We start from the raw sequence: 13,289 nt of genomic DNA on the forward strand, positions 1-13,289 counted from the left end.
GTCACCAAGGAAAATTTCGTGAGCGAAGGTGTCTTTCCCAGCGTCGCAGCCAACCAAAATACAAGCGAGGCTAACCTGAAAACTGTAGAATACTGAACTGGCAACAAGGCACCATGGAATAGAAATCCCGCCAACAATTTGATTTTAGGACATTGAAGTTACCAGAAGTAATGATATGATGCAGTTCGTGCCAGAATAAAGCGAGGAATTATCGTTATCACGACTAAGTAAATGATCTGTTTCTGCAGCAAAGAAGAATATAGGCCATTTCAGTTTTTTTAAAGAAATAAAAGCAAAAAAATATATCGAAAGAGTTTAAATTAATTTTTAAAAATAGGAACAATACCACAGAAAAGTAAACGTTATCTGCATAGTACACGGATGTACCTGCTAATAATAATACTTACGGTTGTAGTTGTACGTCCCAAAACCACCATATGATTATGAGAGACACTGTAGTTAAGCGCTCCGGAAATTTCGACCACCTGAGGTTCTTTAACGTGCACTAAAATGTAAGCACACGGGCCTCTAGCTTGTTGCCTCCATCAAAGTGTGGCCGCCGCGGCCGAGATTCGAACCCGCAACATTGAGGTCAGTAGTCGAGCGCCATGCACACCAGAGCGCCGTGGCGGGTAATGTGCCTACTGGTGCAAATGGTGGAAAGAAAGCCCCATGCTCGGATAGCGTTCACTGCACTTGCCTGTTTCTGATACGTGCCAATGTACATCACCGACACTAGTGATAAGCAGGCTCAATACGCCTTGCCAACATAGCTGCAACGGACATCGGTCAGAAAGCGGCGAGTAGATAAGGCGGCATAGTTCGCTCGAGGTAAACGCCCCCATTCGTGTCTCTCTTTCAGCGAAGGCAGCTGCTTCGAACGATGGCACCTGCGAACCAGCAATATACGTTGGTAGGCTTCACGGAAGATTTAGACTGGCATCCGCTGCAGTTTGTGAAGTCCCTGCCCAGAAATAAGCTGTGCAGTGTATGCGGACTCGTACGCAAGACAACCGTGAATCTCACTTGCGGTCACGTAGCGTGCCATTTCTGTTACGAACAGTGCAAAACGGCCGACGGATACGCTTGTCCGATTGACGGTGAAATCTGCTTGGAAGAGGACGTCGGCTGGATTGACTTCCCTGCTGAAAATCTGCTGAAGAGAGAGGTAAGCCAGCGATGTAAGAAGACCCACATTTGGTTCCGCAGCGGGTGAAATACGACTGTTTATGTGCACACCGAAATTAATAGTGTCTTTCCGAAACCTCGCCACAAGTTAGAGGTTCGCGAACGTTTACGGAACTTGGTTTAGAGGTCTTAATTCCTATCTGTAGCCGGAAATGAACTGAAAACCAGAATGGAATTGGCAGAACGAAAGTTGGAAACGTGTAACAGCAACAGTGTGCATGTGGAAATAATTCGTATCATAATCATCATCACCTTGAGCAGCAGCATGATTTTACTGAATCAGTTAACAAAATCGATTCACTTTCTATAATCGATGATTTGCTGATGATTTTGCCGGCAGCTGGCTTCGTAAAACATTTAGAGACTACGCAGAGTGATATCGGGCCGACCAACGCGTTTCGGTGAGACGAATAGATAAACATCTCACGCGCGAGCTTGTGTAACTATGGGAGATAGGCAGGCGATGATAGCAGTCGTATGATACTGACACGCCACTTCAGTTGCGGCCGTCTTATTGCGTCGTTAGACAACACAGTTCTTTTTCAAAGGTACTGAACGTGCGTAGGCGAAACACTGCTGTGCCGTCATTAGCGATAACGTTATGTAGTCGTGCGCTTACATGGAAGTCCACTGTGACAGACAATACGCAAGCCGCTATGTGCTGGCAGTGCCGCTTCCGCAACTACGCTCTAAGGCAAAAAGGTGTTAAAAGGGTGTGTGGTTGGCACCTTTTCGGACTAATGGGGCTGCCACAACCTTTATACCTTTAAGGACTAACGGCACAGGGTCTAACAGTTAGTCCCCACAAATCACCTCAGTGGACCAACATTTAGTCGTCACATTTACGCCTTACCGGGCAACTGTTAGTCCCCACAGATCACCTCAATGGACTAACATTCGGTCCTCACATTTGCACTTTACCGGGCAACCGTTAGCCCTCGCAGTTGCACCTCGCTGGACGAACGGTCAGTCCACTCAAATACTCCATTCGGATGAACTTTTTATCCGCAGGTATGATTTTCTGCAGTTACTCTCCGCAAGGCTTGATACTTTTTTCGCGTGTTTGTTTTCGCGATGAGCAACGAATGCCGTGTAAAAGAACACGCGAAAAAATATTTAGTCGTTCCTGTGTCACTGCTTTTGCAGTCAATGCGACAACGAAAGACAAACGTGAGAGATGAAACGTTTTATTTTTCTCTATACATATGACGTTTCTGCTATTTTTCATTGAATTCACTGCAAAATGTCCAATACAGGTCCAGCCACGTCATGTCTCGTACAGTCCTTTTTGTGATGCTGCTCCAACAGAAGCGATAGATGACAAGCATTGTAAGCGCCAGCATTCTGCTCGTTGTGGGCAACGGCTGCATCCTGCAAAGCAAAAAAAAATATTGCAAATAGTTAGTCGCACGGGACAGCGAGGGCGAAGACGCACGCACATTGCAAATAGGTGCAAGGTGTACTAAAGCACACGTCTGAAGTATGGCATGAAAATAATTTCACCGTGATGTCATACATCATCAAAGGCGCATTTCAAGCCACATAGCTCAACAGTTCAAGTGCGGCAGCCGCAGCCATTACGCCGAGGCGCAGCCGACTACCGTACCGCCAACGAGCCAGCGAGTTTTCTGCGAGCGGCGTCGTACAGCTTGAGCAAGCCCGTCAGCCGCCGCAGCCGCCAGCGAATATCAAGCAGAACAGCGAGCGAACGCGTAGCCGCCGCCACGAACGGCGCCGAGCTGCTTTAGCAAGCGTGAGGAAGCCGGCGGCATAGGCGTGCGCACAGGGGGGGGGGGGGGGGGAGGGGGCGCCACCTCTAATCACCTAAGAGGGGGGAGGCTTAAAATCTGCCCTGTACATTGACCCTTGTAGTCACGTAAGAGAGGGGGGGCGCAAAATCTGCCCCATACATTGACTTAGTAGGGTGGGGGGCGCTGCGAAGAACATTTGCCCCCCCCCCCCCCCGATGGGGAACACCGCGCACGCCTATGGCCGACGGTAATGGTGACCAATTTCGACAAAGTTCTTCGAGCGAGCAGCACTACAGCGAGTGCACACGGTGCCGCCAGGCCACCGCCATGAACGGCGCCGGGCTGCTTGCGAGAGAGGGAAGGGGAAGCCGACGGTAACGGCGTCCAATTTCCACCAAGGTTCTCGAGCGAGCGGCCGTACAGTGAGTCATTGCGGGGTCGCCGCTACGAAAGGCGGCGAACTGGTTGTGAGCGAGCGTCGAGGAAGTTGACGGTAATGGCGACCAATTTCCGCAGAGTTCCGAAGCGCAGCTAATGCCGGCTAGTTAACGCACCCGCCAACCCATGCCAGTAAATTTCGAGCGCGCAACATAGAATCGAGCTCGTTGCCGGCGACCGCGCAGTGTTTTGTCCGAGTCTCAAAACAGCGGCGAGGCCTCTGTCTAATATCGCGAGCTCGCAGCTCATCACCACGGCGATTCATCGGTGAGCGACCGTCCGGGCGGCCGACGACAATGGCGGCCAATATCCAGGCAGTCACAAAGCACAGGCGAGCTGACGCCGAAGCCGGCCCTCGCCGTACATTTCGTGCGTGCGGCATACAACACAATTGAGTATGCTACCCCCAATCGCGATCACTTTCGCGCACGCGACAGGCACGGTAGAATAAAGAGCGATCACTTACTTGTGAAGAATCCAGAGCCGATTTGTGCCCCGAGTCAGATTGAAATTATGGATCCGATAGGCGCACTGTTATCTTGGTCGCCATTCCCAGCTGGTGGCGACGCACTGCCGCGCCGGAGTTATACAGCGCGGCGTCCCGACGTGTCGCGACCAGCTCCAGACTTTATGGGTGCGGCGAAACGTAAAAGCAGCACAACACGCTCATCCACGCATATATGTATATCAAAAGCACCGAGGCGTAGTTCTTAGATCGGCGAACTCTCCGAGCGCGACACAACCACCAACTCACCAGCACGAACGCAAATGGCAAGGCTGACCTGAGAGGGGAGCGCAGTTAGTTCCCTTGACAACGGTTTGCGCACGGAACGTATCTCTGCACACGCCCTGCACTTCCGCGTAGTTCATCCCGTTGCAGACTAAGTGGTTTGCACACGGCGCGCATCCCTCTGCGCTTGCTCCTCAACGGTCGATCCGTTCATCGCGCGCGCCTATTGGGATCCGTTACTCCCATTTCCGGTAATTTTGCCTTTGAGTGTAACTGCTGCCAACTGTCGGAATGGAAATAATTGACAAGCGAAACGATGTCTTTATGACGTCATTGATGAGATCACACGATAGAAGGAATGAGCGCGAAGTCTGGTGGATTGGGGTTAGTATGGAAACCCTGTCGTGCCCATTCGCACAAAGGGAAACACACTTTCGTAAATAGTGGACCCTTCCGTAGGGCCCAGCGACCGAGCTACACCACTACGGCCAGCGCCTCTCGTCGGACCAGTAATGTGTTCCGAGATTTGGGAAGATCATAGCTGTCATCATATAACTGGAATAAAAAGGAAAATACTTTTTTTCCGGTGCTGGGGTTTCCAAACCGGAGCCTCACGCTCTGTAGGCGAGTGTCGGCCACTGGACACTCGCCTACACTCACCCACGCCTGACGGATGTGAATACGTGTGTATGTGAACCATACGAATGCGTTGTACCCGAGGCGCAAACTAAACATAGAAAGAGAACCCTTTCTATGCAGGCCTGCCTTGTGAATGACATCAAATCAATTTGTTAGTTAGAAGTCATACCTGTCACGGTAGTCTAGTGGTTATGGTACTAGACAGCCCTCTCAAATGTCGCGGGACCGAATCCCGGTCACGGCGGCCGCATTTTGAAGGAAGCGAAATGCATGGGGTCCGTGTACTTAGATTTAGGTGCACGTTAAAGAACACCAGATGGTTGGATTTTCCTCAGCCCTCTACTAGGTGCAACTCATATCAAATCGTTGTTTTCGGATGTAAAAGCCCAGTACTTATTAATTACAAATCAGAATGCTCGATTTAGGTGTCTTAGAATTCAAGCCCAGGCACGTGGCGTCGTTTACGATACTTGTTTTTCAGTCCTCGTAAACCCCTGGCGTTGTCTACTGGGAACACAACCTCGTAGCATGATTGATTTATGCTGTGGATAAATCAATAAATCATCCTCTGCCTCACAATTTGTTCTTTATACACGCATGCAATGCATGCCAATCGCTATGTAACTTTTTTCTAGTCGTTGTGACCAATAAGGGTGAAAAACGATAGCATCTTTGCTTCAGTACATTGCGAATCATTTGCAAATCTTTTGCGATCGCTTTTGAGAAATCCCTTGGACACACCGTTCCCTTGTGCACTTCAGTATTTATTTATGTACTTGTTGCACCCGAGCACTACCTTTCCCATCGACACCTTTTCAGCTTCACTAAAATTTCTAAAGACTTTATTGCGCTTTCGTGCGCCACTCTATTGCTTCCTATATTTTCTTAGTCCAGTATTTACGCAATTTTCTCTCGTGAACTGTTCCTGCAATGGGGCCACATGGTGGTTAGTGGGACCCAAGGAAAACTTCGTTCCGCGTCTGTTGTGTCATAAGCTTCGCCCGCAAGGTGGTTAGTTGCTCGTGACTGTAGTGCGGACGCCTTCCCGTTCCCTCGCGTGCGTTTTCTTTCACTGATCCATGAACGAAGTAGTTGTGAGTTTCTGGCAAATTTCCTAACGTGGTGAGTAGAAACTGCATTTTGCAACCTGTGAAGTGAAACTTCAATAACATCGATAGGCGAGGTAGCTGGTCCTTTATTATTTAAATTCTTAGGGCGCGACAAACACAGTAGGTGGCAACATGCGCGCTCATCTCGCATATACCAGCACAGTGAGCCGAACGGCTGTGGTCTCTATTCCTTTTTCTTAATGTTGCGGGTATCTTGAACCCTTTCTTTTTCTGAAAAATTGAACTCACATTCTGCTTGCAGTGTCGGATTCTGATACACGGTTTGTTGTACATAGAACGGGCATGCAGTAGGCGCCCTTTTGTATGTTTGTGTTGCTGTGCCTTTCGTTCTTTGAGCGCTTGAGGCACGAGTACATCTATGTGCACACAGACAACACACACACACACGTATATATATATATATATATATATATATATATATATATATATATATATATATATATATATATATATATATATAATATATATATATATATATATATATATATTGTAGACACTGGAGCCGCAATTTCAGTCATTAACCGCGAATTGTGTTTTCGTCTACGGAAAGTGCAAACTCCTTATGTCGGTCCCCTGTTATGCGGCGCTAATGACAATACGATTTGCCCGACCGGACAGTGTACTGCGCGCGTTCTCATCGACGGAGTCCGCCATCATGTACAGCTGGCTGTGCTTTCTTCATGCGCTCATCAGATAATATTAGGCTGGGACTTCCTATCGGCTTCGTCGGCTGTCATTTCGTGCGGTCAACCTCTCATTCGTATTACGGACACTGAGCTTTCTTCTGCTGCCGATTTTTCACCGCCCAACCTTGTCACAGCTGCGGATTTTCTCCTGCCTTCAGGGCAAGAACGTGTACTCACGATCAGGTCACGAGACATTATAGATGGCGACGCGGTGGTTACACCTTGCCAGCGCTGTATTTCTCGAGGCATCGCCATCGCATCTTGTCTAGTGCGGTTCACACGTGGTTATGCAAGCATCACCGCCTACAACACGACGCCAGAAGCCCTACTGCTGCCAGAGGGGACTACTGTTGCCAGCATTACCGAAGACGCACCGGTATGTGTCGTTACTGTTTCAACTGACTCGTCATTTCCACAGTGTACGCCCGCGGAAGGTTCATCGCGTGCTCTAAAGGCCACTTTGAGTACAGATCTCAATCCGACCCAGACTGATGCCTTGCTGACCATATTAATGAAACACAACGCTTGCTTTGACGTTTGTTCCGATGGCCTGGGTCAAACAACAGTGGCCGCTCATCGCATCGACACAGACGGATCTCGTGTCATTCGTCGCCGCCCTTACCGTGTATCAGCTTCTGAACGCAAAGTTATAGAAGAACAAGTCAACGATATGCTCGCACGCAACATTATCAGGCCTTCGGCAAGCCCGTGGTCTTCTCCTGTTGTGCTCGTTAAAAAAAAGGATGGCTCGGTGCGATTTTGCGTTGATTATAGAGCGCTGAACAATATTACTCGTAAGAACGTCTATCCTATGCCTCGGATCGACGACGCTCTTGATACTTTACAAGGTGCCGAGTACTTTTCGAGCCTCGACTTGCGCTCTGGTTATTGGCAGATCCCGATGCACGAGTCCGATAAAGAGAAGACTGCATCTGCCAGACCTGATGGACTCTTTGAATTCAATGTAATGCCTTTTGGCCTCTGCAATGCCCCAGCCACATTCGAACGAATGATAGATACGGTACTGCGTGGATTAAAATGGAAGACCTGCCTTTGCTACCTGGACGACATCGTCATCTTTTCGTCCAGCTTCTCACAGCACCTGGAACGGCTAGACGAAGTTCTGACCTGTCTAGCTAAGGCCGGTCTCCAGCTAAACACTAAGAAGTGTCGGTTTGCCAGCCGCAGCATCAAGGTATTAGGTCACGTTGTCAGCAGACATGGCATTGAGCCCGATCCCGACAAGGTTGCTGCAGTACTGCACTTTCCTATACCAACCACACCTAAAGACCTTCGCAGCTTCCTCGGCTTAGCGTCGTACTTCCGCCGCTTTGTGCGTGATTTCGCCACTATTGCAGCTCCTTTGCACAAGCTTTTGACCGCGAGCGCAACTTTTGTCTGGTCGGATGAATGCGCAGCCGCTTTTCAAACTCTGAAGCGATGCCTCACATCGCGGCCAGTGCTTCGGCATTTCGACCCTGCAGCGTCTACTGTCCTACACACTGACGCAAGTGGACATGGCATCGGTGCCGTCCTGCTGCAGCGGAACCACGCTTCCGAAGAACAAGTCGTGGCCTACGCGAGCCGCACTCTTTCTCCTGCTGAGCGAAATTACAGCATCACCGAACAAGAATGCCTCGCCGTCGTGTGGTCCGTACAAAAGTTTCGCCCTTATTTATACGGCCCGCATTTCACAATCGTCACTGACCATCATGCTCTGTGTTGGTTATCGTCTCTCAAGAATTTGTCGGGACGCCTTGGCCGTTGGGTACTGCGTTTGCAAGAGTATGACTACAGTGTCACATATAGGTCGGGTCGGCAACACCAAGATGCTGACGCTTTGTCGCGGTGCCCGCTCTCGCCAAGCGCCCAAGTGTCGCCTTCAATCTGTTCATCACCGACCAGCCAAGTGACCAAGCAGACGGCCGGTAGTCCGAAAGAGTCCGTTGCCTCAGTGGACATTCTTTCATCCACAGATCTCACCTCGCTCCAACATGCAGATCCATACTGCCGCACAATCATCGATCGGCTTACTGGCTTATCCCGTGCCCCCAACAGCCGCTTAAGACGACAGCTTGAACGCTTTAACCTTCGAGATGGAACGTTATGTAGGCACATTTACCACCCTCTCGGCAACCAATGGGTTCCAGTCGTCCCTCGTTCACTTCGTCTCCAGGTTTTACAAGCCCTGCACGACGACCCGACAGCTGGCCACTTGGGTTTTCACAAGACTTACGAGCGCATCAAAACTCGGTGCTTTTGGCCTGGCCTCTCAACAAGTGTGGCGAAGTACGTCGGTTCCTGCGCGTCATGCCAACACCGAAAACGTACCACATCTCTTCCCGCAGGCCCTTTACAACCTCTGCCGTGCCCGTCCGCTCCCTTTGAATTCGTGGGCATCGACTTATACGGAGCCCTCCCGCTTACGCCAGCCGGCCACCGCTGGATTGTCACTGCCGTGGACCACCTAACTCGCTACGCGGAGACGGCAGCTCTTCCCTCTGGTGCTACCTCGGAAGTAGCCGATTTTGTCCTGCGCGCCATTATTTTGCGCCACGGTGCCCCTCGTGTTCTCCTTAGTGACCGTGGCAAGACATTTCTTTCCCATGTTCTTGCTGAAGTCCTCCAGGCCTCTAACACCGTACATAAGACCACATCAGCATATCATCCGCAAACAAATGGTCTTACAGAGCGTTTTCACCGAACTTTGTCCGACATGATATCCATGTATGTTCAGCCAGATCACAAAAACTGGGACACTGTACTCCCTTTCGTCACGTTTGCATATAATACTGCCATACAACGCACGACAAATTACAGCCCGTTTTTCCTCGTGTTTGGCCGTGAACCGACTTTTGTTCTGGACACCACATTTTTATCCACGCCCTCTGTTCCATCTTCGTCCCTTCCAGAAGAGTTCGCTGCTCGCGTCGCCCGCTGCCGTGAGATTGCCCGCGCCAACACTGCTACCATTCAGGACAAGAGGAAAGTCCGTTTTGACGCGAAACGTCGAGTTGTTTCGTTCCGTCCAGGCGACGAAGTCCTCCTGTGACACCTGTTCGTACCCCTGGGCTCTGTGAAAAATTTCTTCATAGATATCTCGGTCCATACACCGTGCTGGAAAGGACATCTGCCGTGAACTATCGCGTATGTCTCTCGCCTGAAACCATATATTCGGCGTTCCTACCCTTAACCTGCTGCCCGCTTTCGTGAAGGGGGAAAATAGTGTGAGCGCTGACTATAGTTCATCTTCATCTGTACAGAAACCATTGTAATCATCATCTTCGTTTTTCACGCGGGCTGCGCCGCTTTGGACATTGAAATATAGCCTTTCGAATAGTGAACTGGGCGTCGTCTCATAATATATATATATATATATATATATATATATATATATATATATATATATATATATATATTGGGTATAACACAACGGAGGCGTTGTCAACAGTGATATAAGTATTTATTTCCGAACAGTTTCGGGAGGGTACCTCCCTTCCTCAGGGGATAAGTTAAAACTGACGTCGAGGTTCACATTTGCTTCTTGCCGCGTCCCTCTCGCCTTCAAGGACATTTCTGATAGTGTGGAAGATAGATTACGGAAAAAGAAAAGAAACAACGAAAAAGAAAAAAATGGAGAGAGAGGAACACCGACAAAGTCACGAGGCGATGGAAAAACAAAGAAGTAAGCAAACTGCGTATGGCCTAAAGTCGTTAAAAGTGTTTGCATATATATATATATATATATATATATATATATAATGTACGTGCATCCTTCTCTTTATTCATCTATCGGAACGGACCGATCGATCTTCATACGATACATACATATATATACATACATACTTATATATATATATATATATATGTGTGTGTGTGTGTGTATATGGGCCATTCCATAACAAGTGTACCAGGTAAATTTTCGACCATCTCCGATCATGCTGACATAAATTGGGCTGGTGAGAGTGTTGGGTTGGAGCTCGGAAGTGAAACTGTGTCGCACATAACAATTTATATAAAGTTACTGATTTGAGCCATTACTACGAAACAATTTTTTTCTTAACTTCAAGGCATGCTCTTTCATGATTGTGGTAGTTTGTACATTTTTGTTTCAACTTTCATTATTTTTGACCTTGACGAAAAGTCGCAAAATGCTACATATGTTTATCATCTGTTAGAAAGAGCAGCGATATTTCCGCGAGTAATGTATTCGCATTGAGGGCGTTGCAGGTTCCTATAGTAAGTGATAAAAATACTGCAGGATCGAAAGAAGAAGAAACGTTGCCACAAAACTATGAGAAATTTGGGAAAAAGAGCGTTTTGACCTATATTGCGGCTTGATTTTCACAATGTAGCGGTCCAAGTAAAAAAATGACTTTTACATTGTTGTGTAGTATGCTTTGTGGGTATGTAGTACAGGAAATTTGAAAAGAGTAGTTTTTGTTTTAGGCGCCACAAGAACGTGCGAAGTGTTCCTTAGTCTGACCTTCACTGCATAGCACGTCAGCGCAGGATTCCAGCGGGAGCCTTGTCGCAGCAAATAATGCAAGTCATACAACTGCTTGCAACTTCTTTTAGTAACACTGCTGTATATAACGTCAAAAGTGGCAATATTGCTAAAATTATGGAATGGTCAGTGTGTAGAGAGAGATAAAGCAAGAAAGCTCCTAGGAGGCTTCGCAGTTTGTAGTATTAGTCACTCTAATCTCTTTGGGTGCACCCTTTTTGACTCTAATGCAGGTGAAATGCTGGAACCAACGACATGGGTGCCCACTTATGATGGCTGCCTCAGAAGTCCACAAGCACTTTCACCGAGAATGTGGATACCACTGTACACCCTGTCCAAGATGCTCTACGATGGTCTTATGCCGTGACATGGGCGAACATTTGAGAGCTTCATGCAACACCCATGCAGCACCTCAAGCACCTGACGGCGAGGAAAAGTTAAGTGACGCTGTGGAGAAAGCAATCTCAACTGTCGTCAGGAGGGTTGTGCAAGAGCAGGCTGGTGAAATGAAGGCTCTTCTAGAGCGAGCACTTGGGGACAATGGTGTACTTAATGACAGCCTAACGGAAGTCTCCCAAAACATGAACTCCCTAAGGGAAGCAGTGATCCAAAGCATTGCGCCTGTCGGACACATTAGTGAAATGACTCATCGCGTGTTGGATGGCATCAACACATTACATGAAGCGCTTAACAGTGAAATTGCTGACACAATAAAGCAAAATGCCGAAGCGATTCCTCGGGTAAGAGCTGCAATCGAAAGTGCGAAAGATGATGCAGAAGCAAGTGCGAAGACAATTCTGGAGATGACGAAAAAAGCACTAGCATACGCGGAAGAGTTTCCTCGAGTTCGAGCTGCAATAGAGAGCGCGAAGGAAGATGCAGGAGCAAGCACGAAGACAATTCTAGAGATTCAGAAGAAGGCACTAGCATATCCTGAAAAAACTGAAGGGCGTTGTGACTTTTTCGTTTCAGGAATAGCGTCGCTTGAAGCCAAGGCAGTGAAAGACGGCGACGCCGATTATTACTCTCCGAAGTTCTACCTTCGCGGTTACAACATATCACCTGGTGTTGAACTTAGAAGGGAGGAGGAAGATATGTTCCTTAATTTATTGCTTCAACTGCACAGGGGCGAGCACGACGATGTGGTTCTGTGGCCATTCGAGCATAAGATCAAGTTGACTATTCGACACCCTCTGAAAAACGAAGAAAAAAATGTTATTCGTACGGCAACCCGTGGTTTTGAAAGCTTTAAGAAACCAACAATGTCAAGCAACAGTCCTGTTTACTTCGGTAATTGCTTTAAATTAGGAGATCTGAAAACTGGAGGCTACGTACGGGACGACAAGCTGCGTGTCCTGGTGGAGCTCCTCTAATCATCTCCGTACTTGGCGCACTTTATTGTACCACGTGGAGGCGTTGGCTGGGGATGTCTGGTGAAATTTCTGTACTGTTCTGCATTTAGGCGCTGGAAAATGGCAAGAAAACAGCCATGAGAACTTTTCAAAGGTAGAAAAAGTGTGAGGGACTCAAAGTAACGAGTCCTTTTTCGGTATAAGTTTTTTTTTTATTAGGTACAAGCAGATGATCAAGCTTAAAAGGAAGATTTTACACCAGAAGAGAGATTAACAGCCGTTGCCACGTGAGACTCTCAGCTGCGGTGATCTCCTGCGCATATTCGCCGCTTAACTCACTGGATTACTTCCAAGCAAATAAAGACCACGTATTTACTCTTTAACTCTCCACACCATTCGCTCATTTTTTTTAAATAGCTGTCGCACGCCTCTGGGCGTTAGTGACGGTGTACGTGTGTTATGGAAAGAACACAAAAAGAAGTTGAGACAGAAACCTGAAGAAACAGTGCTATAATAATGGGGCACACTCCACGACCGTGATATATCAAAGGGATCATTTACGCTTCCACGAAAAATGCACAACCCGAATTTACAATGGTATAGAATTGCAGCAAAAAACGAATGTAACCAAGTACAGAAATAAGATACAGGACCAATGGAACAGCTAAAGATTTAACCCTTTGTATCCCACCGCCAATCCATTTGCGCAATTAAATATGTTTCTGCTTATGCAATAACAATACATACGAAAGTGGAATAAACCATAAGCCTGGGAAATGTATCTTTAGTTCTAAAAGAAAACTACTGTTCATGTATGTGGAAGCTGGGAACACCAGCCTATACACTAGGTTTATCAGCTTTCCTTGCC

The 13,289-nt window shown here is 47.8% G+C and overlaps 1 protein-coding gene across 1 annotated transcript; it reads left to right on the forward strand.

Annotated features, from left to right (window-relative positions):
• The first annotated feature begins 874 nt into the window (after positions 1–874).
• LOC119402316 (TNF receptor-associated factor 6-like) lies at positions 875–12,442 on the forward strand. The gene is made up of 3 exons (XM_037669464.2): positions 875–1,168; positions 11,303–11,797; positions 11,906–12,442. The coding sequence occupies exons 1-3, from the start codon at positions 884–886 to the stop codon at positions 12,440–12,442; spliced, it is 1,317 nt and encodes a 438-aa protein (XP_037525392.1). The 5' UTR covers positions 875–883.
• The last annotated feature ends 847 nt before the right edge of the window (positions 12,443–13,289 follow it).

Source organism: Rhipicephalus sanguineus, chromosome 8, assembly GCF_013339695.2.
Source record: "Rhipicephalus sanguineus isolate Rsan-2018 chromosome 8, BIME_Rsan_1.4, whole genome shotgun sequence".
NCBI lineage: Eukaryota > Metazoa > Arthropoda > Arachnida > Ixodida > Ixodidae > Rhipicephalus > Rhipicephalus sanguineus.